Below are 27,230 nucleotides of genomic sequence, written 5' to 3'. Positions count from 1 at the left end.
TCATAATTCAGTAAGATTTAGGGTAGTTATGGAAAAGGACAAACGTGGACCAGGAATAAAAGTTCTCAATTGGGGGAAAGCCAACTTTGCTGAGCTGAGATGGGATTTAGCCCAAGTGGACTGGAAACAGCTATTTGAAGGTAAATCAGTGTCAGAGCAGTGAGAGGCATTTAAGGAGGAGATCCTGAGGGTACAGAGCAAGTATTTTCTCTTAAAGAAAAAGGGTGGGACTAACAAATCTAGAGCCCCCTGGATGTCAAGGGGCATACAGGGAAGGATAAAGAAAAAAGGGAGGCTTATGACAGATACCGAGGGCTCAATACTGCAGAAACCCGAGAGAAGTATTGAAAGTGCAGGGGTGCAATTAAAAAGGATATTGGGAAAGCAAAGAGAGAGCATGAAAAAATATGGCAAGTAAAATCAAGGAAAACCCAAAGATGTTTTATAAATACATTAAGAACAAGAGGATAACTAAAGAAAGAGTAGGGCCTATTAGAGACCATAAAGGTAATCTGTGTGTGGAGGCAGAAGACATGGGTATGGTTCTTAATGAATACTTTGAAACTGTTTTCACAAAAGAGAGGGGCGATGCAGACATTGCAGTCAGGGAGGAGGAGTGTGAAATATTAGATGACATAAACATCGTGAGAGAGGAAGTATTCAGGGGCTTAGCAACTTTGAAAGTGGATAAATCCGCAGGCCTGAATGAAATGCATCCCAGGCCGTTAAGAGAAGTAAAAGAGGAAATAGCAGAGGCTCTGACCATCATTTTCCAATCCTCTCTGGCGACAGATGTGGTGCCGGAGGACTGGAGGACTAATAACGTGGTACCTTTGTTTAAATAGGGAGAAAGAGATAGACAGAGTAATTACAGGCCAGTCAGCCTAACCTCGGTGGTGGGAAAATAATTGGGAAAAATTCTGAGGGACAAGATAAATCTTCATTTAGAAAGACATGGATTAATCAAGGACAGTCAGCACGGATTTGATAAGGCAAGGTCATGTCTGACTAACCTGATTGAATTTTTTGAAGAGGTAACAAGGAGGGTCGATGAGCAAAGCTTTTGATAAGGTCCCACATGGCAGACGGGTGACGAAAGTAAAAGCCCATGGGATCCAGGGCAAAGTAGCAAATTGGATCCAAAATTGGCTAAGAGGTAGGAAGCAAAGGGTAATGGTTGATGGATGTTTTTGTGACTGGAAGGATGTTTCCAGTGGGGTTCCGCAGGGCTCAGTACTGGGTCCCTTTCTTTTTGTGGTATATATCAACGATTTAGACTTGAATATGGGGGGTATGGTTAAGAAGTTTGCCGATGATACAAAAATAGGCTGTGTGGTTGATAATGAAGAAGAAAGCTGTGGACTGCAGTAAGATATCAATGTACTGGTCAGGTGGGCAGAACAGTGGCAAATGGAATTCAATCCATATAAGCGTGAGGTAATGCATTTGGGGAGGTCTAACAAGGCAAGGGAATACACATTAAATGGTAGAACACTGAAAGTGTAGAGGAACAAAGGGACCTTGGAGTGCAGGTTCACAGATCCCTGAAGGTAGCAGACCAGGTAGATAGGGTGGTTAAGAAGGCATATGAAATATTTGCCTTTAGTAGTTAAGGCATGGAATACAGGAGCAGGGAGGTTATGCTTGAACTGTATAAAACACTGGTTACTCCACAGCTGGAGCACTGCATGCACAGTTCTGGTCACCACATTACAGCCGTTTGTTGATATCATGTGGAGTGAATCGAATTGACTGAAGACCGGCTTTTGTGATGGTGGGGACCTCAGGAGGTGGACGATATGGATCATCCACTCGGCACTTCTGGCTGAAGATGCTTGCAAACGTATCAGCCATATCTTTTGCACTCACGTGCTGGGCTTCGCCATCATTGTAATTTACAGTAGCGACTGAGATTCCCATCAAAAAAAATGTGAAGTTGTCATGTATTCAACCAGCATTGTAACCCATGTATAATCTGACCTAAGTTGTACACTGTGAGAACACTGACCACTAGGTGGGAGACACTCCTAACCTGGACCTTCAGGTATAAAAGGGGAAGCTTCACCCACCTTCATCACTTGAATGCTAAGGAATAAAGGACAGGTCACAGACTGACCTTCTCTCAAGCATGGGCCTCGTGTGCATTTATACTGTATAGTAAGGACGTATCAATGGCGACGAGAAACTGGGATTTAAACCACGCGAGCATGGCCACTAGCAGAACAGACGAGAAGTACTGTGTTAAGGAATGGTTGGGACAGAGATTCAACATTGTTAAAGCAGCACACAGTTCTCCAGGCAGACAAGGGCAGTCGGGCATGCCCCAACATGTAGTCGAACCCAGAGGGGGAGTTCGACAGAGACAATGGCAAGTTGAACGGCGATTCACGCCATTGCAAGGGACAATGCGGCCAGTAATGGGGCCATCAACACCTGTTAATGGCGCACTCAAGGACAGTCACAGGGGCAGTCAGGGGCGATTGACTGACAAGGGACCTTTTGTTTCAAAGAACAGCTCATGTTGGAGGCATGGAGGCACACACTCAGCCGGAGTTTGCAGAGATGAGCAAAATACCTGCAGAAATTGCAGAAATGATCGCTGGGGGAAATCGCTGGAAGCTGAAGTTCAGCGAGTTCATGTGGAGCACGTATACAGTTCATACACCAGGACGTCACCGATAATGATGAAAGTGCTCCTCAATGGCATCCCAGTATCAATGGAGCTAGACACGGGGGCCAGCCCTGATGGGTATCAAACAGTTCTAAACGTTGTGGGCGTCCAAGGCCAGGAGACCAAAATTATCGCCGATTGACGCACAGCTACGGACTTACATAAAGCAGGTCATTCCGGTGCTAGGCAGCGCCACGGTAGTCATGACCCACACAGACTCGGAGAGCAGGTTGCCACTCTGGATTGTCCCAGGGGATGGTTCCGCACCACTGGGGAGGAGTTGGCTTGCTGTCATGAACTGGAAATGGGGCAATGTCAATGCAATTTCCTCTATGGAGCGAGTATCATGCTCACAGATCCTGGACAAATTTGACTCAGTATTTCAACCCGGCATCGGCACTTTCATGGGAGCCAAGGTAGTGATTCACATAAACCCGGATGCCAGACCAGTACACCACAAGGCCAGAGCGGTGCCGTACATGATGCGGGAAAAGATAGAAGGCGAATTGGACCGCCTGCTGAGGGAAGGCATCATCTCGCCAGTCGAATTCAGTGACTGGGCGAGCCCGATTGTGCCGGTGCTCAAGGCAGATGAGTCGGTCAGGATATGTGGCGATTACAAGGCCACCATCAATCGGGTGTCACTCCAAGACCAGTACCCGCTACCGAGAGCAGAGGACCTCTTTGTGACGCTATCCGGTGGCAAACCTTTTTCAAAACTGGACCTGACCTCAGCTTACATGACCCAGGAGCTGACGAGTGAGGCGAAGAAGCTGACCACCATCACGACACACAAGGGGTTGTTTGAGTACAACAGATGTCCGTTCGGGATTCGCTCGGCCGCCGCAATCTTCCAACGAAATATGGAAAGCCTCCTCAAGTCGATTCCAGGGACGGTGGTTTTTCAGGACGACATCCTCATCACGGGTTACAATACTGAAGAACACCTCCACAACCTGGAGGAGGTGCTACGCAGACTGCACCGGGTAGGGCTGCGACTGAAAAAGGCGAAGTGCGTCTTCCTAGCTCCAGAGGTAGAATTCCTGGGGATGAGGAGAGCAGCAGACGGGATCAGCCCTACTGCGTCCAAGACGGAAGCGATCCAGAGAGCACCCAGACCCCGTAACACGACGGAGCTGCGTTCGTTCCTGGGGCTCCTGAACTATTTTGGTAACTTTCTTCCCAAATTGAGCACGCTGCTAGAGCCGCTACACGTGCTCCTATGCAAAGGTCGCGAATGGGTCTGGGTGGACAGCCAGGAAAGGGCTTTTAATAGAGTGCGCAATTTGTTATGTTCCAACACTCTGTTAACACTATACGACCCATGTAAGAAACTTGTGTTAACGTGTGATGCGTCGTCCTATGGTGTCGGGTGTGTGTTGCAGCATGTCAATGTCAAGGGTCAGTTACAGCCGGTAGCTTATGCCTCCAGGAATCTGTCCCAGGCAGAAAGGGGTTACGGGATGGTAGAAAAGGAGGCGCTCGCATGTGTATATGCGGTAAAGAAAATGCACCAGTACCTGTTTGGCAGGAAATTTGAGCTGGAGACAGATCACAAACCCCTAACGTCCCTTTTGGCCGACAACAAGGCCATAAATGCAAACGCATCGGCCCGCATACAGAGGTGGGCACTCACGTTAACCGTCTATGACTATACAATTCGGCACAGACCGGGCACTGAAAACTGCGCCGATGAACTCAGCAGGCTCCCACTAGCCACCACTGAGGGGGCTACCGAGCATGCTGCTGAGATGGTTGAAGCTTTCGGAAGCGAAGGCTCACCCGTGACAGCCCGTCAGATTAAAGTCTGGACAAATAGGGACCCGCTATTGTCTCTAGTCAAGAAATGTGTCCTGAACGGGGACTGGGCAGCCACGTACAGGGCATGCCCTGAGGAATTTAAACCATTTCACAGGCACAGGGATGAACTCTCGATTCAGGCCGATTGCCTACTGTGGGGAAACCACGTAGTCATGCCCCAGATGGGCAGAGAGGTGTTCATCAGAGAACTCCACAATGAGCACCCGGGCATTGTAATGATGAAGGCAATTGCCAGGTCACACGTTTGGTGGCCAGGGATAGACGCAGATCTGGAACTTTGTGTTCGCAGGTGCAACACGTGTGCCCCAGCTGGGCAATGCGCCCAGGGAAGCCCCTCTTAGCCCCTGGTCATGGCCCGCCAAGCCTTGGTCACGCATCCATGTGGACTACGCAGGTCCTTTCATGGGAAAAATGTTTTTAGTTGTCGTAGACGCCTACTCCAAATGGATCGAGTGTGACATTTTAAATTCAAGCGCATCCTCTGCCACGGTAGAAAGTCTACGGGCAATGTTCGCCGCCCACGGTCTACCGGACGTCTTGGTCAGCGACAATGGCCCGTGCTTCACAAGCACTGAATTCCAGGACTTCATGGCAGGCAATGGAATTAACCATGTCAGAATGGCACCGTTCAAGCGGCCTCAAACGGCCAGGCGGAACGAGCAGTGCAGATAATCAAACAGGGGATGCTCAGAATCCAAGGAGGTTCCCTACAAAGGCGCTTATCACGCCTCCTGTTGGCCTATAGATCCCGACCACACTCGCTCACAGGGGCTCCACCCATAGAGCTGCTAATGAAAAGGACGCTCAAAACCCGGCTATCCCTGATACACCCCACCATGAAAGAAATTGTCGAGAGGCAGGCACCAGCCACAATATGACTACCATGACAGGAATGCGAGGGTGCGATGTATTGGTGTAAATGATCCTGTTTTTGTCCTCAACTACGCTGCAGGGCCCAAATGGCTCGCAGGCACTGTGATTGCCAAAGAGGGAAATAGGATTCTGGGCGTTAAACTTACCAATGGACAAATCTGCCGCAAACACGTGGATCAAATAAAAAGGAGGTTCAGCAACCCCACAGAAGAAACAGAGGAAGAACACAATGTAGAGTTCACTCCACCACAGGTGATCAAACCCCGGAACCAAAGGGAGGAGAGCCCAATCACTGTGGGCAGTCTGGATAGGCCTGAAGCACCGCAAACAGCAGACACTCAGGCCAGCGCCCAACAACCGGAGCCCCAACTCAGGCGCTCCACAAGAGAGTGTAAACCACCAGAGAGACTCAACCTGTGATCCCAATAAGACTTTGGGGGGAGGTGATGTCATGTATTCAACCAGCATTGTAACCCATGTATAAACTGACCTAAGTTGTACACCGTGAGAACAATGACCACTAGGTGGGAGACACTCCTCACCTGGACCTTCTGGTATAAAAGGGGAAGCTCCACCCATCTTAATCACTTGAGTGCTAAGAATAGAAAGGACAGGTCACAGACTGCTCTTCTCTCAAGCAAAGGCCTCTTGTGCATTTATACTGTATAGTAAGGACGTATTAGAAGTGGTGATAGCTTAAAGGCAGGTTTGATGGCAAATCCAGGGATCGACCGTTTGGTTTGTCGCAGATACTTTAGTTGGGGTACGTAGTGGGGGGTGGATTAGTTAACCCCCAGCTTGACAAAGTGGAGTCTACAGTAATGCCAACCCCAGCGTCTCATAAATCATGAGACAAAATCTTAAAAATCATGACATTTGGTGTAGAAAACAAGAGCTGCTATTTTTTCATGACCTGACCCAACCTGACCTTTGCTCCTGGTCAGGAAGTGCATTCTGTGACCTTTGCTCCCGGACAGGAACCGCATTCTGCCGTCACTAACCGATTACTGACAAAAGAAATGGGGGCCTTGCACTTCTGATCACTGAAGGAAAAAAAAAAGGATTTCTGCACAGATGGAGTGTGGATCTAATTTCCCCAAAACGAGCCTCTAGATTACTGGTCCAGTAACATAAGTATTGTGTTCCAAACACAGATGAGGCTGCACACAGGGAGGTTAAAGTAACAGTGACCTCAGTCTTTAATAAGACACTCCAGAGTGAGGAACAGGCCTTAGGGGTCAGCTTATATACAGTGCTCCCAAGGGATGCTGGGATCCCTTGGGACTTCAGGGGATGAGCTCCCTGGTGACGGAACATGGGAGTGCATGCTTTACAGATACACAACATCACTCCCCATCCAAAGTCAAAGTGAAAACTATTTACAAGGTGAGGCGGTTGGGAGTCTTTCTTTCCCTGGTGGACCGCCTCGGTACAAATGTCTGTTCTGGTGTGTTGGCTGTGCCCTCGCTGGGCTGGCGTGTTGTTGGCCCTGCAGGGCTGCTAGGTGAGCCTGGCCTTGCTGGGCTGTTGGGTGTGATGGGTTCAATTTCCTGGTCCGGGGTGGTGCCGTTGATCCTTTGGGTGTCTGTTGTGGGCTCGAAAAAGGTAGTGTCTGCTGTGGGTTGTTCAGGGCAGTCTGTGAACTGCAGCCTCGTTTGGTCCAGGTGCTTTCTGCAAATTTGTCCATTGTCTAGTTTGACTACAAACACCCTACTCCCTTCTTTAGCTATCACCGTGCCCGCAATCCACTTGGGACCATGTCCATAGTTTAGCACATACACAGGGTCATTCAGATCAATTTCCCGTGACACAGTGGCGCAACCATCGTTTACATTTTGTTGCTGCTGCCTGCTCTCTACCTGACCATGCAGGTTGGGGTGAACCAGCGAGATTCTGGTTTTAAATGTCCTTTTCATGAGTAGCTCAGCCGGGGGCACCCCTGTGAGCGAGTGGGGTCTCGTGCGGTAGCTGAGCAGTACTCGGGACAGGCAGGTTTGGAGTGAGCCTTCTGTGACTCGTTTAAGACTCTGTTTGATGGTTTGTACTGCCCGCTCTGCCTGCCCATTGGAGGCTGGTTTAAACGGGGCCGAGGTGACATGTTTGATCCCATTGCGGGTCATGAATTCTTTAAATTCGGCACTGGTGAAACATGGCCCATTGTCACTGACCAGTATGTCAGGCAGGCCGTGGGTGGCAAACATGGCCCTCTGGCTTTCAATGGTGGCGGTGGCGGTGCTTCCTGACATTATTTCACATTCAATCCATTTTGAAAAAGCATCCACCACCACCAGGAACATTTTACCGATAAACGGGCCCGCATAGTCGACATGGATCCTCGACCATGGTCTGGAGGGCCAGGGCCACAAGCTTAGTGGTGCCTCCCTGGGCACGTTGCTCAACTGAACACACACGCTGCATTGCCGTACACAGGACTCTAAGTCAGAGTCGCTACCGGGCCACCACACGTGGGATCTGGCTATCGCTATCATCATTATTATACCCGGGTGTGTGCTGTGGAGATCCGAGATGAACGTCTCCCTGCCCTTTTTTGGTAGCACTACGCGGTTACCCCACAACAGGCAGTCTGCCTGAATGGACAGCTCGTCCTTTCACCACTGGAACGGCTTGAATGGCTCTTGCATTTCAACGGGGATGCTGGCCCAGCTCCCATGCAGTACACAGTTTTTTACTAGGGACAGCAGGGGATCTTGGCTCGTCCAAGTCCTAATCTGGCGGGCCGTGACAGGTGATTTATCATTTTCAAACACTTCCATTACCCTCAACAAGTCTGCGGGCTGCGCCACCATCAACAAGTTTGCAGGCTGCGTCATTTCCACCCCCGTGATGGGCAATGGTAGCCGACTGAGAGCATCCGCACCATTCTTGGTGCCTGGCCTGTGGCAGATGATATAGTTATACATTGATAGCGCGAGTGCCCACCTTTGTATGTGGGCTGAGGCATTAGTATTTATCCCCTTGTTTTCAGCGAACAGGGATGTGAGGGGCTTGTGATCGGTTTCCAGCTCAAATTTGAGGCCGAACAGGTACTGATGCATTTTCTTTACCCCGAACACACATACTGTAGGCCCTCTCGTCCTTAGACAAGCTCCTAGAGGCATAGGCGACAGGTTGCAACTTCCCCGTAAAGTTAGCTTGTTGTAATACACACCCGACTTCGTACGACGACGCGTCACATGCTAGCACAAGTCTTTTACACGGTTATACAATACAAGCAGCTTATTGGAGCATAAAATGTTTCTGGTTTTCTCAAAAGCAATTACTTGTTTTTGTCCCCATACCCAGTTCTCACCTTTGCGTAATAACACATGTAGGGGCTCGAAAAGGGTGCTTAACCCCGGTAGGAAGTTACCAAAATAGTTGAGCAGTCCCAGGAACGACCGCAGCTCCGTGATGTTCTGTGGCCTGGCGCGTTCCTGATAGCCTCTGTCTTGGCGTCTGTGGGCCAAATGCCGTCCGCCGCGATCTTTCTCCCCAAAAACTCTAGTTCTGTTGCCATGAAGACGCATTTCGACTTCTTCAGCCGCAGCCCTACGCGATCCAGTCTCTGGAGGACCTCCCCCAGGTTTTGTAGGTGCTCGGCGGTGTCCCGACCCGTGACCAATATGTCATCCTGAAAGACCACCGTGTGTGGTACCGACTTGAGTAGGCTCTCCATGTTTCTCTGGAAGATCGCTGCAGCCAACCAAATTCCAAATGGGCATCTGTTGTAGATGAACAGTCCCTTGTGCGTGTTGATGCAGGTGAGGCCCTTCGAAGACTCCTCCAGCTCCTGCGTCATGTAGGCCGAAGTCAGCTCGAGCTTGGTGAATGTCTTGCCTCCTGCCAGCGTCGCAAATAGGTCGCCTGCCTTAGGTAGCGGGTATTGGTCCTGCAGTGAGAAACGATAAATAGTTACTTTATAATCGCCGCAAATCCTGACCGTGCCATCACTTTTGAGTACTGGAACAATCGGGCTGGCTCACTCGCTGAATTCCACTGGGGAGATGATGCTCTCACGTTGCAGCCTGTCCAGCTCGATTTCCACTCTCTCCCTCATCATGTGAGGTACCGCTCGCGCCTTGTGATGAATTGGTCATGCCTCTGGGACCAAGTGGATCCGCACCTTCGCCCCGGAAAAGTTTCCAATGCCTGGTTTAAAAAGGGAAGGAAATTTGTTCAGAACCTGGGTACATGAGGCCTCATCGACATGTGATAGCACTCGGATGTCATCCCAGTTCCAGCGGATTTTGCCCAGCCAGCTCCTTCCAAGCAGTGTGGGGCCATCACCCGGGACAATTCAGAGTGGCATTCGTGCACCGTGCCCTCATAGGTGACCTTGACCATGGCGCAGCCCAGGACAGTGATAAGCTCTTTGGTGTACGTTCTCAGTTTCGTGTGGATGGGGCTCAGGGCTGGTCTGAGTGCCCTGTTGCACCACAGTCTCTCAAACATCTTTTTACTCATGATGGATTGGCTAGCGCCAGTGTCCAGTTCCATGGCTACGGGTAAGCCATTCAATTTCGCATTATACGTGGACATTTCATCGAAAATGTGTGCACCCTGTGTACTTCAGCATCTGCCTCCTCTCTCTGAGGCTCGAAATTACTTTGATCCACCATAGACCGATCTTCCTCTGCCACGTAGTGGTTAGCAGGTTTTGAAGAGCTTGCAGCTCATTTGCAAGCTCGTTGGAGGTGTCCCATTGTTCCACAGCTCTTGCAAACATACCCTTTGAAGCGGCATGAATGGGCTGAATGGAAGCCTCCACAATGCCAATAAGGTGTGAACTGCCTTGCATTCATCCTTTGTTGGGGACTCTGAGTCATCTGGGTCACCTGAGGCCTGCTGGCAGTTGCAAACTCATGGGTTCTGCCCCGTACATTTCTGCTCGCAAACACAATTCCAGTTAATTTATGAACATTGCTAGCACTTGTGTGCTGAGAGATTTGTTTGGTGTTTTCACTGGTGGACATAAACGCCTGTGCTATCGCAATGGCCTTGCTGAGGGTCGGTGTCTCTACAGTCAAAAGTTTTTGTAGGATGGTCTCGTGGCCAATGCCCAGTACAAAGAAATCTCTGAGCATTTGCTCCAGGTAGCCATCAAACTCACATTGTCCTGCAAGTTGCCTTAGCTCAGCGACGTAGCTCGCCACTTCCTGACCTTCAGATTGCTGGTACGTGTAGAACCGTTACCTTGCCATCAGCACGCTCTCCCTCGGGTTAAGATGCTCCTGAACCAGTGTACACAGCTCCTCATACGACTTATCTGTGGGTTTCACCAGAGCCAGAAGATTCTTCATGAGGTTGTCGGTCGGTGCCCCGCAGACTGTGAGGAGGACCGCTCTCCTTTTTGCAGCGCTTCCTTCTCCATCCAGCTCGTTGGCTACAAAGTACTGGTCTAGCCGTTCGACATAGGCTTCCCAGTCCTCACCCTCCGAGAACTTCTCCAGGATGCCCACAGTTTGCTGCATCTTTGCGTTGGATTTGTATACTCGTCGCCAGTTATTGTGTTCCTAACACAGATGAGGCTGCACACAGGGAGGTTAAAGTAACAGTGACCTCAGTCTTTAATAAGACACTCCAGAGTGAGGAACAGGCCTTAGAGGCCGGCTTATATACAGTGCTCCCAAGGGATGCTGGGATCCCTTGGGACTTCAGGGGATGAGCTCCCTGGTGGCGGAACATGGGAGTGCATGCTTTACAGATACACAACAGTTAGTAAATAAGGAATAGCTACATTGACAATGCACGAGAGGCATGCAATGCCTGAGGAACCATACCTCAGCATGAGTCGGTGCTTTCAGAGCCAGAGAAAAGAAAACAGAAAGATGGGGGGAAAAAGCAGCACATTCTGAACCTCTTCAGCAAAAGGATGATCAAATTGCCTTCATATTTAGTCAAGCAAAAAAGTTTAAGAAGGTATTAAAAAGAAATGTTGTGGCATTTGAATTGATTTACATATTTGTTATTGGGCATCTAATGGCAGCTGTCATTAGTTAGACTTGCATTGGGACATTTCGGAGATCGGGGGGCACTTGATTTAACTGTTTAATTTGTTCTCCAATCAAAAGAGTTGGGACATTTCGGATTTTACATTTTTGCATAACAAGGAAGTGTGAGCTGGTAACACTGCAGTGTCACACACTGGGCACCTGGGATGTGAGTGAACAGGTCAAGCAGCTGTGTGTCTCTTTCTCCAATCAGATTGAAGAAATGTGAAATTCACAGTACAAGGACTGAGAAGGAAGAGTAGGTTAGAGTGGGAAAGTTAGCAGGAAAACATATCCGGAAAATAGATTTGTGTTGGGGCGCGGAGAGTGAGTGGAGTCTTCGTTTCCTCTTCCTATTCTTGCGCTCCTCCATCTGTAAAGTTCACATTGGAGGTTGGATTCCAGTAACGGCAGCTGCAGGATTCTGTGCACCAATATCACGTCGTGGGAGGTGTTACCAAGTGCAGCGTTTTAGGAACCTATCCTTAAAGCAGCATCTCTGACCCAGACAGCGTTCACCTGTTGTCAAGCACGCATTCTGACCTCAGACACATCTAATGAAAGAGTTTTTTGTCTCAGTCCTGTGAAAATCTTAGTAACTTCCTCCAGTGACTTTCCTCCGTCACTGTGGTAAGAGCTGAATTCCAGAGGTGAGGTGAGACTGACTGCCCTCGACATCAAGGCAGCATTTGACCGAGTGTGGCATCAAGGAGCCCGAGTAAACTGAAGTCAATGGGAATCAGGGGAAAAACTCTCCACTGGCTGGAGTTATACACAGCACAAAGATGGTTGTGGTGGTTGGTGGTCAATCATCACAGCCTCAGGACATCGCTGCAGGAGTTCCTCAGGGCAGTGACCTAGGCCCAACCATCTTCAGCTGCTTCATCAATGACCTTCCCTCCATCATAAGGTCAGAAGTGGGGATGTTCGCTGATGATTGCAGTGTTCAGTTCCATTCACAACTCCTCATATAATGGAGCAGTCTATGCCCGCATGCAGCAAGACCTGGACGACATTCAGGGGTGGACTGGTAAGTGGCAAGTAACATTCGCATCACACAAGTGCCAGGCAATGACCATCTCCAACAAGCGAGAGTCTAACCACCGCCTCATGACATTCAACGGCATTACTATCACTGAATCCCCCACCATCAACATCCTGGGGGTCACCATTGACCAGTCACATAAATACTGAGGCAACAAGACCAGGTCAGAGGCTGGGTATTCTGCGGCGAGTATCTCACCTCCTGACTCTCTAAAGCCTTTCCACCATCTACAAGGCACAAGTCAGGAGTGTGATAGAATACTCTCCACTTGCCTGGATGAGTGCAGCTCCAACAACATTCAAGAAGCTCGACACCATCCAGGATAAAGCAGCCCGCTTGATTGGTACCCCATCCACCACCTTCAACGTTCACTCCCTCCACCACCGGCGCACCGTGGCTGCAGTGTGCACCATCTACAAGATGCACTGCCGCAACTCACCAAGGCTTCTTCGGCAGCACCTCCCAAACCCGCGACCTCTACCGCCTAGAAGGACAAGAGCAGCAGGCACATGGGAACACCACCACCTCCACGTTCCCCTCCAAGTCACACACCATCCTACTTGAAAGTGTATCGCCGTTCCTTCATCATCCTTGGGTCAAAATCCTCTAACTCCCTCCCCTGTGGGAGCACCTTCACCAACGGACTGTAGCGGTTCAAGAAGGCGGCTCAGACCAGCTTCTCGAGGGCAACTCAGGATGGGCAATAAATGCTGGGCCTTGGCAGAAATGCCCACATCCCAGGAACGAATAAAAAAAAAGTTAAACATTTTTGAAGTATTTAACCATCAGTTTTCAAGGTTTATTGCCACTCCTACAGATTTCCCATTGGAAAGCCATGCAGGGTTGTTACCAGCTGTGGGTGGTTATGCAGAACTCCCCTCTCCTTGTTTCGCATATCACAAACCAGCTATTCTTCCCAAACCTTTTGTGCAAACTGCATCTTGTGCTTTTTTTCTATTTAATTTTTTTAATCTTCCCTCCTTGTTTTGTTCGCAGCATGATCCCTTCCTGTTTATAGCATTCATTTGGCAGTGACCATAAACAAGAGCCCAGACAGCGGGATCGCAGGAGGGAGACTGACTTTGGGAAATTTACCTGCAGAGCACAAAGCGAGCATCCACTACTGCACTGGACCATCGGCATGTTCTTTATCCCCCGCGCAGGGAGAATCACATTGCCCAGATTTAGGAGTCGCGAGCAAAGCTTTATTTCACTCCGAGCCCCTGCGATGGAAGTGCGAGAGTGGGCAGTACTGAGGCTCTATCAGGAAATAGCCTCAACCCATTTCAACAAACAAGAACCAACCTTTCTGGGCCTCGTCGGATATTAGCGGCAATTTATTCCATTCGTCCCCTTTGCCAGATCTAACGAAATCTCGGGAGCCGAAAATAGTCGGACAAACCCCTGGAGGGAATCTGGATTAGGGGACCTTATGCTCCGATCCTGTCGGAGGAATCTTTCCAGATTCCTCCCGGGAGTTCATCCTCCAGACGGATGCGCGGACGTTGGTCCAGGGGAAGAACTATCCCAGCTTATCAAAGCGGCCGAGCATCCTATAATGTACCTCAGCAGACAGGGCTACAGCTTTAAGAAGTTGTATAAAATGACAGAATGACCAACGCAAGGCAGCATAGCTTTGAGAAAACTTGAAAGGCAATTAAGTTCAAGCAGGAAGTCTCCCAGCCTGGAAGGATAAGAGGCAGGGAATTGGTTCATTTGGGGAAAGGTTGGAGGGGAAGGAGCTGAGAATGAGAAGGGTTAGGCTGGAATATACTCCCTCTTACTATTTTGTTCATCACTGCACGTAAAGACACAACTGCCGAGGGTGAATAAACCTCACTTGTTTGCAACATTAAGCTATAGTCTGTTGTGTAATTGAGCACTAGATCCTGGGCCTGCTACAATGGCTACAGAGGTAGAGTGACTTCATGGACATCCCTAGAGTCAATCATAGAACCATAGAATCATAGAAAGTTACAGCACGGAAGGAGGCCATTTCAGTCCATCGTGTCCGCGCCGGCCGACAAAGACCTATCCCACCTAATCCCACTTTCCAGCTCTCGCTCCGTAGCCCTGTAGGTTACGGCACTTCAAGTGCATATCCAAGTACTTTTTTAAATGTGGTGAGGGTTTCTGCCTCTACCACCCTTTCAGTCAGTGAGTTCCAGACCCCCACAACCCTCTGCGGGAAGAAATTTCCCCTCAAATCTCCTCTAAACCGCCCCCCAATTACTTTAAATTTATAGAAACATAGAAAATAGGTGCAGGAGTAGGCCGTTCAGCCATTCGAGCCTGCACCACCATTCAATAAGATCATGGCTGATCATTCACCTCAGTACCCCTTTCCTGCTTTCTCTCCATACCCCTTAATCCCTTTAGCCGTAAGGGCCATATCTAACTCCCTCTTGAATATAGCCAATGAACTGGCATCAACAACTCTCTGTGGTAGGGAATTCCACAGGTTAACAACTCTCTGAGTGAAGAAGTTTCTCCTCATCTCAGTCCTAAATGGCCTAACCCTTATCCTAAGACTGAATCCCCTGATTCTGGACTTCCCCATCATTGGGAACATTCTTCCCGCATCGAACCTGTCCAGTCCCATCAGAATCTTGTAAGTTTCTATGAGATCCCCTCTCATCCTTCTAAACTCCAGTGTATAAAGGCCCAGTTGATCCAGTCTCTCCTCATATGTCAGTCCTGCCATCCCGGGAATCAGTCTGGTGAACCTTCGCTGCACTCCCTCAATAGCAAGAACGTCCTTCCTCAGATTAGGAGACCAAAACTGAACACAATATTCCAGGTGAGACCTCACCAAGGCCCGTACAACTGCAGTAAGACCTCCCTGTTCCTATACTCAAATCCCCTAGCTATGAAGGCCAACATACCATTTGCCTTCTTCACCGCCTGCTGTACCTGCATGCCAACTTTCAATGACTGATGAACCATGACCCCCAGGTCTCGTTGCACCTCCCCCTTTCCTAATCTGTCGCCATTCAGATAATATTCTGCCTTCGTGTTTTTGCCACCAAAGTGGATAACCTCACATTTATCCACAATATACTGCATCTGCCATGCATTTTCCCACTCACCTAACCTGTCCAAGTCACCCTGCAGCCTTTTAGCATCCTCCTCACAGCTCACACCACCACCCAGTTTAGTGTCATCTGCAAAGTTAGAGATATTACACTCAATTCCTTCATCTAAATCATTAATGTATATTGTAAATAGCTGGGGTCTCAGCACTGAGCCCTGAGGCACCCCACTAGTCACTGCCTGCCATTCTGAAAAGGACCCGTTTATCCCGACTCTCTGCTTCCTGTCTGCCAACCAGTTCTCTATCCACGTCAGTACATTACCCCCAATACCATGTGCTTTGACTTTGCACACCAATCTCTTGTGTGGGACCTTGTCAAAAGCCTTTTGAAAGTCCAAATACACCACATCCACTGGTTTTCCCTTGTCCACTCCACTAGTTACATCCTCAAAAAATTCCAGAAGATTTGTCAAGCATGATTTCCCTTTCATAAACCATGCTGACTTGGAACGATCCTGTCACTGCTTTCCAAATGTGCTGTCATTTCATCTTTAATACTTGATTCCAACATTTTCCCCACTACTGATGTCAGGCTAACCGGTCTATAATTAGCCGTTTTCTCTCTCCCTCCTTTTTTAAACAGTGGTGTTACATTAGCTACCCTCCAGTCCATAGGAACTGATCCAGAGTCGATAGACTGTTGGAAAATGATCACCAATGCATCCACTATTTCTATGGCCACTTCCTTAAGTACTCTGGGATGCAGCCCATCAGGCCCCGGGGATTTATCGGCCTTCAATTCCATCAATTTCCCTAACACAATTTCCCGCTTTATAAGGATATCCTTCAGTTCCTCCTTCTCACTAGACCCTCGGTCTCCTAGTATTTCCGGAAGGTTATTTGTGTCTTCCTTCGTGAAAACAGAACCAAAGTATTTGTTTAACTTGTCTGCCATTTCTTTGTTCCCCATTATAAATTCACCTGAATCTGACTGCAAGGGACTTACGTTGTTTTCACTAATCTATTTCTCTTCACATATCTATAGAAGCTTTTGCAATCAGTTTTTATGTTCCCAGCAAACTTCCTCTCATACTCTATTTTCCCCCTCCTAATTAAATCCTTTATCCTCCTCTGCTGTATTACAAAATTCTCTGGTTGCGCTTTTTCTAGCCAATTTATGTGCCTCTAACTTGGATTTAACACTATCCTTAATTTCCCTTGTTAGCCACGGTTGAGCCACGTTATGTCCCCTGGTTGTTGACCCCTCTGCTAAGGGAAATAGGCCCTTTCTATCCACTATATCTAGGCCCCTCATAATTTTATGCACCTCAATGAAGTCTCCCCTCAGCCTCTTCTGTTCCAAGGAAAACAAACCCAGCCTATCCAATATGTCCTCATAGCTTAGATTCTCCACTCCCGGCAACATCCTCATAAATCTCCTCTGTACGCTCTCCAGTGCAATCAGGTCCTTCCTGTAATGTGGTGACCAGACCTGCAAGCAGTATTTCAGCTGTGGCCTAACCAGTGTTTTATACAGTTCAAGCATAACCTTCCTGCTCTTGTATTCCAGGCCTCGGCAAATAAAGGCAAGCATTCCGTATGCCTTCTTAACCACCTTATGCTACTTTCAGGGATCTATGGACGTGCATTTCAAGGTCCCTTTGTTTCTCTACACTTCTCAGTATTCTACCATTTAATGTGTATTCCCTTTCCTTGTTAGCCCTCCCAAAATGCATTACCTCACACTTCTCTGGATTAAATTCCATTTGCCACTGTTCTGACCAGTTGATTGATATCTTCCTGCAGTCCGCAGCTTTCTTCTTCATTATCAACCACACAGCCGATTTTAGTATCATCTGCAAACTTCTTAAACATAGACCTCTATATTCAAGTCTAGATCATTGATGTATACCACATAAAGCAAGGGACCTTGTACTGAGCCCTGCGGAACCACACTTGAAGCAACCTTCCAGTCACAAAAACACCTATTAACCATTCCCCTTTGCTTCCTGCCTTTGAGCCAATTTTGGATCCAACTTGCCACTTAGCCCTGGATCCCATGGGCTTTTACTTTCATGACATGATGTTCCCAATATTGGGGACATCCAGAACCAGGGGTAGGCAATTTAGGACCGAGATGAGGAGAAACTTCTTCACTCTGAGAGTTGTGAACCCTTGGAATTCCCTACCGCAGAGAGTTGTTGAGGCTTTTATTTTTGTGACCAGCGTGTCATGTGGGATCTTATCAAAAGCTTTGCTAAAATCCATATACACTACATCATATGCTTTGCCTTCATCGACCCTCCTGGTTACCTTCTCGAAAAATTCAATCAAGCATGAGTGACCAGAGGGAGAGACAAATCCATCAAACTCTACAATCTGGAAGTGCAAGGTTGTACAGAATCCAGGAATAACCCAGTCGATCCTATTAGTGTGTTAGCAACACACAGGCTTTAATGTACCTGGATAGGCTGATTATCCAAAGCTGTAAACTGCTGACCATACATAATAATCGCCTTGCTGACTCACCTAATGTTGTTCAGTGAGTGGAACTCCCCTGTGGTGGGCAGCCTCCACCTGATGCTGGCTTTGTGATATATTTAAACTATTTGAGCCCATAATTATTGAACTCTGTCAATGAAGCACATTTACTGCACTGCATCGATGTTACTTCCTGCAAAGCTGTGGCTGATTTAATCTTTGCTAACTCTGGCGAGAGAGAGAGAGATTTGGCCATTTAATTCGATGTGTAGAATTCCAGCTGCAATTGATTTGGTTGGTGTAACCGTGTCGGACTGGGTAATGAACGATGGTTCAAGTTAGCTCAAATTTAGGCACCCAATAAACCCCACCCGACTGACAAGAGGTGGAGTTGAAGAAAAGGCAGACAGGTTTACCTGACAGCTTTGACAAATACTCTTTGCATGGTTCATGGTTTCACTTTAGCTTGGGGATTGCACCTCGTGTGTTATTTTAAGACACTACAATAAACATATATTAATAAGCAACATAAACGTCAGTTATGTGGAGGGACTGGAGAAGCTGGGGTTGTTCTCCTTCGAGCAGAGACGGTTAAGAGGAGATCTGATAGAGGTGTTGAAAATCATGAATGGTTTGATAAGGAGAAACTGTTTCCACTAGCAGGTGAGTCAGTCACCAGAGGACACAGATTTAAAGTGATTTGTAAAAGAACTATAGGGGGGAATGAGGAGACATGTTTTAATGTGGCGGTGGAATCAGATTCAATAATAACTTTCAAAAGGATCTGGATTAATACTTGTAGGGGAAAATGTTGTAGGACTATGAGGAACGAGAGGTGAGAGGGACTGATCGGATCGCTCTGTCACAGAGGCACGATGGGCTGATTGGCCTCTTTCTGTGCTGTATCGGTCTATGATACTAGAGATGCCTTGCCTGTGCACTGACTAGGGGTGAATTGTACTGGTGTTGTGGTGTGTGGCTGGTGCTCAGTACAACACCCGAGGATGCGTGCTCTCGATTCTGTCCACATGCACATCAGTGCTCACACAACGGGACAGCCAATCAGACTGTAGTGTGGGACTTGGAGCTTCTGCCACACTGAGCTCACCAGGCCTGCCTCCAAACGGAGAACGCGATCTGGTCAGGGTCAGACTGCAAGATATTGGGATTGCTGCTGCTACGCAGACAGGGCGAGCCAACCTCAAATGCCATCTTAGCCGGTCTCAACATGCTTGGGCAATGACCTCAAATGACCTTGACAGGAGGAGTTGCCGAGCCTGTAGTTACCCTCTTCTATTCTCCAATGGCTCAGTGTGTATTCGTTTAGATTCTCCAGCAAGGATACTCCTGAAATGTGCACAATATTAATAATGGGAATTGGGTTTAATGTGCCTCTTGACCTACTCTTTGAAAGAGGATAAAGATGATCAGGAGAGGTACTGTTAAACATCATCATCATCATAGGTGGTCCCTCGAACGAGGATAACTTGCTTCCACAAGAGTTCACAGATGTATCACTGAAGGACCCGATGTTCCAGTCCTGAACTCCAATTGAAGGGGTGGAAGATGCCTGTGCGTAGATTTTTTTAACATGTGGTGACCGTTGCACACCAGCCACCACACGGGCTTGACAGAGCTAGGTCTTGGTCCATTGGCAAGGGATGTTAAACATGTCATTGATGACCTACAATGCACAGGAACTTGGTTAGAAGCCTAGTCAATGGGACCACTCCGCTGGCTATTGATGTAGTGGGCCCTGTCAAGGGCTGTAAGGAACCAGCCTTTCCCACGTTGGCGATGGGGCCAGCCTCCGATGGTTAAATGTTCTAACCGTGCCTCATGGAGCACCAGAGGTGGCACTGGCAGGAATTCGCACATCATCCAGCAGGACACTGCTCTTTCTGAGGCTCGACAAGGTGGATGCACAGAGGAGGTTTGCACTGGTGGGGGAGACTAGAACTAGAGGGCATAATCTTAAAATAAGGGGCCACCTATTTAAAACTGAGATGAGGATGAATTTCTTCTCTCAGAGGGTTGTAAATCTGTGGAATTCTCTGCCCCAAAGAGCTGTGGAGGCTGGGTCATTGAATATATTTAATAAGAACTTCAGAAATAGGAGCAGGAGTAGGCCATTCAGCCCCTCGAGCCTGCTTCGCCATTTAATACGATTATGGCTGATCCGATTATCGACTCAGCTCCACTTCCCTGCCTGCTCCCCATAACCCCTTATTCCCTTATCGGTTAAGAAACTGTCTATCTCTGTCTTAAATTTATTCAATGTCCCATTTAAGGCAGAGATAGACAGATATTTGAAAGATAAGGGAGTGAAGGGTTATGGGGAGTGGGCAGGGAAGTGGAGCTGAGCCCATGATCAGATCAGCCATGATCTTATTGAATGGCGGAGCAGGCTCGAGGAACCGAATGGCCGACTCCTGCTCCTATTTCTTATGTTCTTATCTGGAAAGGGCCGGATGCAAGGAGTGGCCGCCACGAGTGAAATGGAAGAGAGACGTGGCATAACTGGGTCTCGACGTGACCGGGTCCTACACTGGTTTCTGACCACACACCGAGCTCACCCTGAACCTTGAGGAAACTCGGGGACATTATATGTAGCACAATTATAACTGTGAGTAAATGGAAGGTGTAATAATCGTACAACACAGGAGGCCATTCGGCCCATCACGTCTTTGAAAGAGCGATCCAATTAGCCCCATTCCCCCGCAGAGGAGGCAGGTCAGTAATGGGACAGATTCACGTTTCATGGTTCAGTCTTGCTCCCTCCCACAGCCACAACAAACAGCCGGGGACTAACAATATACTTCCAGTGATGTGAAATTCCTACCTTCTCCCCTTTGCAGTTGGTCTCCTCGCAAAACAGCCTGGTGAGCTGCTGCGCTTGCCCCAGCTCTCCTGCTTTGTACGCTTCCTGAATGTTCTCGATGGTCAGGCACTGATCGATGGGCAGGCTGCCCAGCCCCGACTGCTTGCTTCCCATGGTCTCAGGACCCGTCCCTGCAAACAAAGGCAAGGTCCCCAATCAGCCAGTCCATTCTGTGGCTACACTTTGTCTTCACACCCGATCATATAATGAACCTTCAAAGGAAACTTTTAAAAGCCAGCATAGACGACTAAAAAAATGTAGAGAGGGAAGATAGATTATGAAAGTAAACTAGCACAAAATATAAAAACAGATAGTAAAAGTTTCTACAGGTACATTAAAAAGGTAAAGAGCAGCTAAAGTAAATGTTGGTCCCCTAGAGGATGAGACTGGGGAATTATTAATGGAGAACAGGGACATGGCAGAAACTTTGAACAAATATTTTGTATCGGTAAAATAATGGGACTAATATAAGAAATAGGAACAGGAATAGGCCATACGGCCCCTCGAGCCTGCTTCGCCATTCAATAAGATCATGGCTGATCTGATCATGGACTCAGCTCCACTTCTTCGCCTGCTCCCCAACCCTTTATTCCCTTATCGTTGTTCCTTTCTCACTCATGGTTGCACGGTTCTGGTAACATTTGCGTGTCCCTTTAATCACCTGCAGCACTTTAAGTAGCACATCACTGCTCGGGTTCCCTTTTTCCCAGAGGCAGTAAATTGATAGGCAGCGATTTCGCTGGTGTCATCTTGGCCTCACATAATGAGGGCCAGTCCTGGAATCTTGAGCAGGTTAACAGCTGGGTCTCTTGGATGGGCAGATGTCTTGCTGCACTGCTAACCCACAGATGGGAGGAGATTCCAGGCTTTTCCATATTACATTGCAGAATGCATGCATTATTATTGGAGGGAATGACGCACTGAAAGTCCAAACACTGATGTGTGAAAGATTACAGTAATAAAGCTGTTCAAATGTCAAAAGCAGACTTATCATTAACGGTAACCTTAACACTGCTTATCAAGTAAATCATACAGCAATTACTTTTAAGACTCTATCAAGCCCTTAGCACACTTTGGGCCCAAAATTGGTGGACTTACCGCCAACAGACTGCCAACATACCGCCCCAAATCGCCAAATTGATCAAAAAATATCTTCATACCGCCTGGCGGAAAATTCATCAGTGACATACCACCGGGCAGTACCCCTGGATCTGATGGCTTACTTTCTAGAGTCTTAAAAGAAGTGGCTGCAGAGACAGTGGATAGAGGCTTAGCTTGGTCAAGCCCGTGTGGTGGCTGATGTGCAACGGTCACCACATGTTAAAAAAATTCACGCGCAGGCATCTTCCACCCCCTCAATTGCAGTTCAGGACTGGAACATTGGGTCCTTCATTGAAACATCTGTGAACTCTTGTGGAAGCAAGTCATCCTCGTTCGAGGGATCGCCTATGATGATGCATTGGTTGTAATCTACCAAAATTCCCAGGATTCTGGGGCGGACCCAGCAGATTGGAAAACCACAAATGTAATTTAAAAAATGAGGCAGACAAAAAGCAGGAAACTATAGATCAGTTAGCCGAACATCTGTCGTTGGGAAAATGCTGGAGTCCATTATTAAGGAAGCAGCAGAGGAACATTTGGAAAAGCATAATTCAATCAAGTAGAGTCACATGGTTTTATGAAAGGGAAATCATGTTTGACAAATTTGCTGGAGTTCTTTGAGGATGTAACGAGCAGGGTGGATAAGGGGGAACCAGTGGATGTGGTGTATTTGGTTTTCCAGAAGGTATTCAATAAGGTGCCGCATAAAAGGTTACTGCACAAGACAAAAGTTCACAGGGTTGGAGGTAATATATTAGCATGGATCGAGGATTGGCTAACTAACAGAAAACAAAGAGTTTGGATAAATGGGTCATTTTCCGGTTGGCAAACAGTAACTAGTGGGGTGCCGCAGGGATCAGTGCTGGGCCCTCAACTATTTGTAAGGTTCGAAAATCCACGGCCGCATTTTATTGGAACACCCTAAGGACATGAAAACTACCATGGGATCGCCCAATACATTTTAAATGAACATTTTTGGTGCCTGGCTTACAAGCAAGATAGAGGCACTGGCCAATGGGGGAAAAGTGCATTCTGGCAGGCCAATCAGGGGTTGAGTCGGGCCTGAAGCGGGGAAATCCTCAACCAATGGGGTCTACCCGGCCCAGTTTGAAAATATGACTCACCCCTAATGAATGTGGACCATCATCTACCTAATGGCCCATCAAAGGGGAGGCCCAAACCGATTGACTCCTAGGACTGTTACAATGGACCAGCAGACGTTGAGGCACCAATGTGCACTGAAACAATACCCCTGTCCTCACACCTATCTGTATCTGTGACATCTTCTCATTAAATATTCAAATCTATCTCCCCGACCAAACTTACACAATGGACCACCAACTGAGTTTGAGCGCGAAAAGGCAAGAACTAAATTGGATACAAATATAGGACCGACAGAACCACCGGGGGTGTGGAAGCAGCTGGAGAGAGGGGGAAGCAGTTGGAGTCAGCTGTGGGAAGTTGGAGTCAGCTTTTGGGAGTTGAGTCAGCTTTTCACAGGGCCCTCGCTCTGGGGAAGGTGTGCTTAACTCCAGCAGCTTTTTGCTGAGGAGCTAACCGAAAGGCAAAGAGAAGAAACCGATGCAACATCAAGGAGGAAAACCGAACCGACCAACAATGTAAAACCCACCCCAAAGGGACCCCGAGCTGAAATAAGTGCCCCCAGAACCCCGGAGTTGATAGGATTGTGAGTATAGCCCAAACCCCCTCACAGACTCAATTTAGGACAGGAATTGGTAAGAAGGGTGGGAGTGGGAGGTGGGGTTGTGTGTGGGTGGAATGTTTTAACCTCTTATTTTCCCCTTCCCTGTTGCGAGATTTTTCGTGTTGTTGAGTGAGATTGTGCCATTACTGCTATTTATGACCTCTTCCTATGCCCTCTATCTTGGTGTTTACTATTCTAAATAAACAACATTAGCCATTTTGCACTCTTACCCACTGTGTCTGGTGCCTCATTACTCACCCATCCTCATAAATCACACGTACAGAACCCCAGGGGAGTGTGGATTCAAACCCACACCCCAAGCTCCCCTGACATATTTCCAATCTATATTAATGACTTGGATGAAGGGACCGAGTGTAATGTAGCCAAGTTTGCTGATGATACAAAGATGAAAGCAAATTGTGAGGAGGACACAAAAAATCTGCAAAGGGATATAGACAGGCTAAGTGAGTGGGCAAAAATTTGACAGCTGGAGTATAATGTGGGAAAATGTCAGGTTATCCATTTTGGCAGAAAAAATAGAAAAGCTGCAGTACAGAGGGACCTGTGGGTCCTTGAGCCTGAAACACAACAAGTTAGTATGCAGGTACAGCAAGTGATCAGGAAGGCAAATAAAATGTTGGCCTTTATTGCAAGGGGGATAGAGTATAAAAGCAGAGAAGTCCTTCTACAACTGTACAAAGTATTGTTGATGCCATACTTGGAGTACTGTGTACAGTTTTGGGCTCCGTATTTAAGGAAGGATATACTTTCATTGGAGGCTGTTCAGAAAAGGTTCACTAAGTAGATTCCGGAGATGAGGGGGTTGACTAATGAAGGTTGAGTGGGTTGGGCCTATACACAATGGAGTTCAGAAGAATGAGAGGTGATCTTATCGAAACATATAAGATAATGAGAGGGCTCGACAAGGTGGATGCAGATAGGATATTTCCACTCATAGGGGAAACTAAAACTAGGGGACATAGTCTCAGAATAAGGGACCGTCCATTTAAAACTGAAATGAGGAAGAATTTCTTCTCCGAGGGTTGTAAATCTATGGAATTCTCTGCCCCAGAGAGCTGTGGAGGCTGGGTCATTGAATATATTTAAGGGGGAGATAGACAGATTTTTGAGCGATAAGGGAGTAAAGGTTATGGGAAGTGGGCAGGGAAGTGGAGCTGAGTCCATGATCAGATCAGCCATGATCTTATTGAATGGCGGAGCAGGCTCGAAGGATCAGGTAGCCTACTCCTGCTCCTATTTCTTACTAGTGGCATTAGTATTTTTACCATTATGGCCTGCGGTTTCAATCCAACCATATCGATGGGATGAATGTTTGATCTTGAGATGCCGCAGTCTCAGTGGGACCAATTACAGCACAGAACTGCCCAATAAGGTGGCACTTAGTTGTCAATATCGGTGCGGCGGAACCTCCACACCTCGGGGTTAAGGAATTGTGGAGTCACAGCTCAAGTGACAGGTGGTGTAATTTCAGAAGAAAGTGCTAATCGACTATTGGCCAATGAGGATATTTCCTTCTCAAAGTGGGGAATGTAGGAAATTGTGAATTGGGAGAAATAACTTGAGACCAAAAAGTCTCCTCAGACTGGAGTTAGAATTGAAGATTCATTCTGCGGTACAAGAGCTAATGCCACTCGAACAGTGTGAACATAAATAACTGATATCGGGCAGCACCAGACATCTGAAGGATAAGCATGGCCTGTCTGACTCCAACCCTGGGAGAGTTGAGACAAAGAACTCGATATATCATAGTTAAATGGCCTTGTCCGTATCCTACACCAGCCCCACCTGCTAAAAAGAGAATAAGAGAAAATCCTAGGAAGTGTTTCAGGGCAGATGGTGAAGATAAGAACTGTTCGTGGCACCAGTCGACTGTCCGATCATTGACTTCACACAACCAGCATTTGACTGCTCTAGCTATTGCCAAGTTATTTGGTTTTTGCTTTCTCCACTTGGGTGTTACTCATTAGGGAAATTCAGACATGAAGATTTCCCCTTTCCAATTCTTTGATGGGGAGGACCAACCTTCGACCTCTTACTCAAGTTCAATTTACTGTCCCGATGTTCCAATCAGCTACTTGCTACGGTCGTACGTCTACTGTGTCTATCCTGATTGTGTGTTGTGTCTGACTATATTTGAACTCTTGCTCCTTCAATAAAATGCCTTATAAATCCTAAGACCCTTCCGTGTGTGACCTGTGATCCTAATCTTACAGCTCCTCCAATTCTGGTCTCTTGCACATTCCCAATTTTCAATGCGCCACCATCGGCGGCCATGCCTTCCGCTGCCCCAAGCTCTGGAACTCCCTCCCTAAACCTCTCCACCTCTCTACCTCTCTGTCCTCCTTTAAGATGCTCCTTAAAACCTACCTCTGACCAAGCTTTGATCAACTGTCCTAATATCTCCTAATATTATGTCAAATTTGTTTGATAATGTTCCTGTGAGCACCTTGGCACATTTTACTACGTTAAAGGGGCTGAATAAATACAAGTTGTTGGTCTTGTTACTATCGGACCATGATTCCACTGATTTGACGATTCCCACTCCTCATCAGGTCTGAAGTTGCTCAAATTAAGGGAAGTGATGATTTTGAATTATTGGCCTGCTGACGCCAATAACTGAGTGTAGGCTCCCCATTCTGTCCGAGCTTCAGCAATAGGCCTCCCCCTCCACTCAGATCAACATCTCTATTCCGCTTCCTGGGCCTGGCTGCTTCTCCACTACCTCGTTCCAGCCGCTTTTCCACTGCTTGAGTCCAGCCTAGCCTCCGCTCCAGTACCCGGGCCCAGTCTCTGGGTCATTCCCCGGGCCCAGTCTCAGGGTCATTCCCCGGGCCTCCACTCCAGTACCGGGCCCAGTCTCAGGGTCATTCCCCGTGCCTCCGCTCCAGTACCCGGGCCCAGTCTCAGGGTCATTCCCCGGGCCTCCGCTCCAGTACCTGGGCCCAGTCTCTGGGTCATTCCCCGGGTCTCCACTCCAGTACCCAGGCCCTGTCTCAGGGTCATTCCCCTGGCCCAGTCTCTGGGTCACTCCCCAGGCACCAGGCCCAGTCTCTGGGTCACTCCCCGGGCCCTGGGCCCAGTCTCTGGGTCACTCCCTAGGCCCAGTCTCAGGGTCATTTCCCGGGCCCAGTCTCTGGGTCACTTCCCGGGCACAGTCTCAGGTTCATTCCCCAGGCCCAGTCTCAGGGTCACTCCCCGAGCCCAGTCTCTGGGTCATTTCCCGGGCCCAGTCTCCGACTCACTCCCCGGGCCCCGGGTCCAGTCACTGGCTCACTCCCCAGGCCCCGGGCCCAGTCTCTAGGTCACTCCCAGGGCCACGGGCTCAGTATCTGGGTCATTCCCTGGGCCCAGTCTCTGGGTCACTCCCCAGGCCCAGTCTCTGGCTCACTCCCCAGGCCCCGGGCCCAGTCCCTGGGTCATTCTCCGGGCCTCCGCTGCAGTCTCTGGGCCCAGTCTCTGGTTTACTCCCCGGGCCCTGGGCCCAGTCTCTGGGTCACTCCCCGGGCCCTGGGCCCAGTCTCAGGGTCACTCCCCGGGCCCCGTATCTGGGTCACTCCCCAGGCCCAGTCCCAGGGTAATTCCCCGGGCCAGACTCTGGGTCACTCCC

The 27,230-nt window shown here is 48.3% G+C and overlaps 1 protein-coding gene across 1 annotated transcript in view; it reads right to left on the bottom strand.

Annotated features, from left to right (window-relative positions):
- lrrk1 (leucine-rich repeat kinase 1) overlaps window positions 1–27,230 on the bottom strand; it is a 347,784-nt gene that overhangs the window by 274,382 nt on the left and 46,172 nt on the right. Inside the window, exon 3 of the mRNA XM_070858707.1 lies at window positions 20,758–20,927. Coding sequence (XP_070714808.1) covers window positions 20,758–20,927 — 170 coding nt within the window. The remainder of the gene's footprint in view (window positions 1–20,757; window positions 20,928–27,230) is intronic.

Source organism: Pristiophorus japonicus, chromosome 17, assembly GCF_044704955.1.
Source record: "Pristiophorus japonicus isolate sPriJap1 chromosome 17, sPriJap1.hap1, whole genome shotgun sequence".
Taxonomy (NCBI): Eukaryota; Metazoa; Chordata; class Chondrichthyes; family Pristiophoridae; genus Pristiophorus; species Pristiophorus japonicus.
Note: the sequence above shows the minus strand (reverse complement) of the source record. Positions and strands in the feature narration are given on the sequence as shown.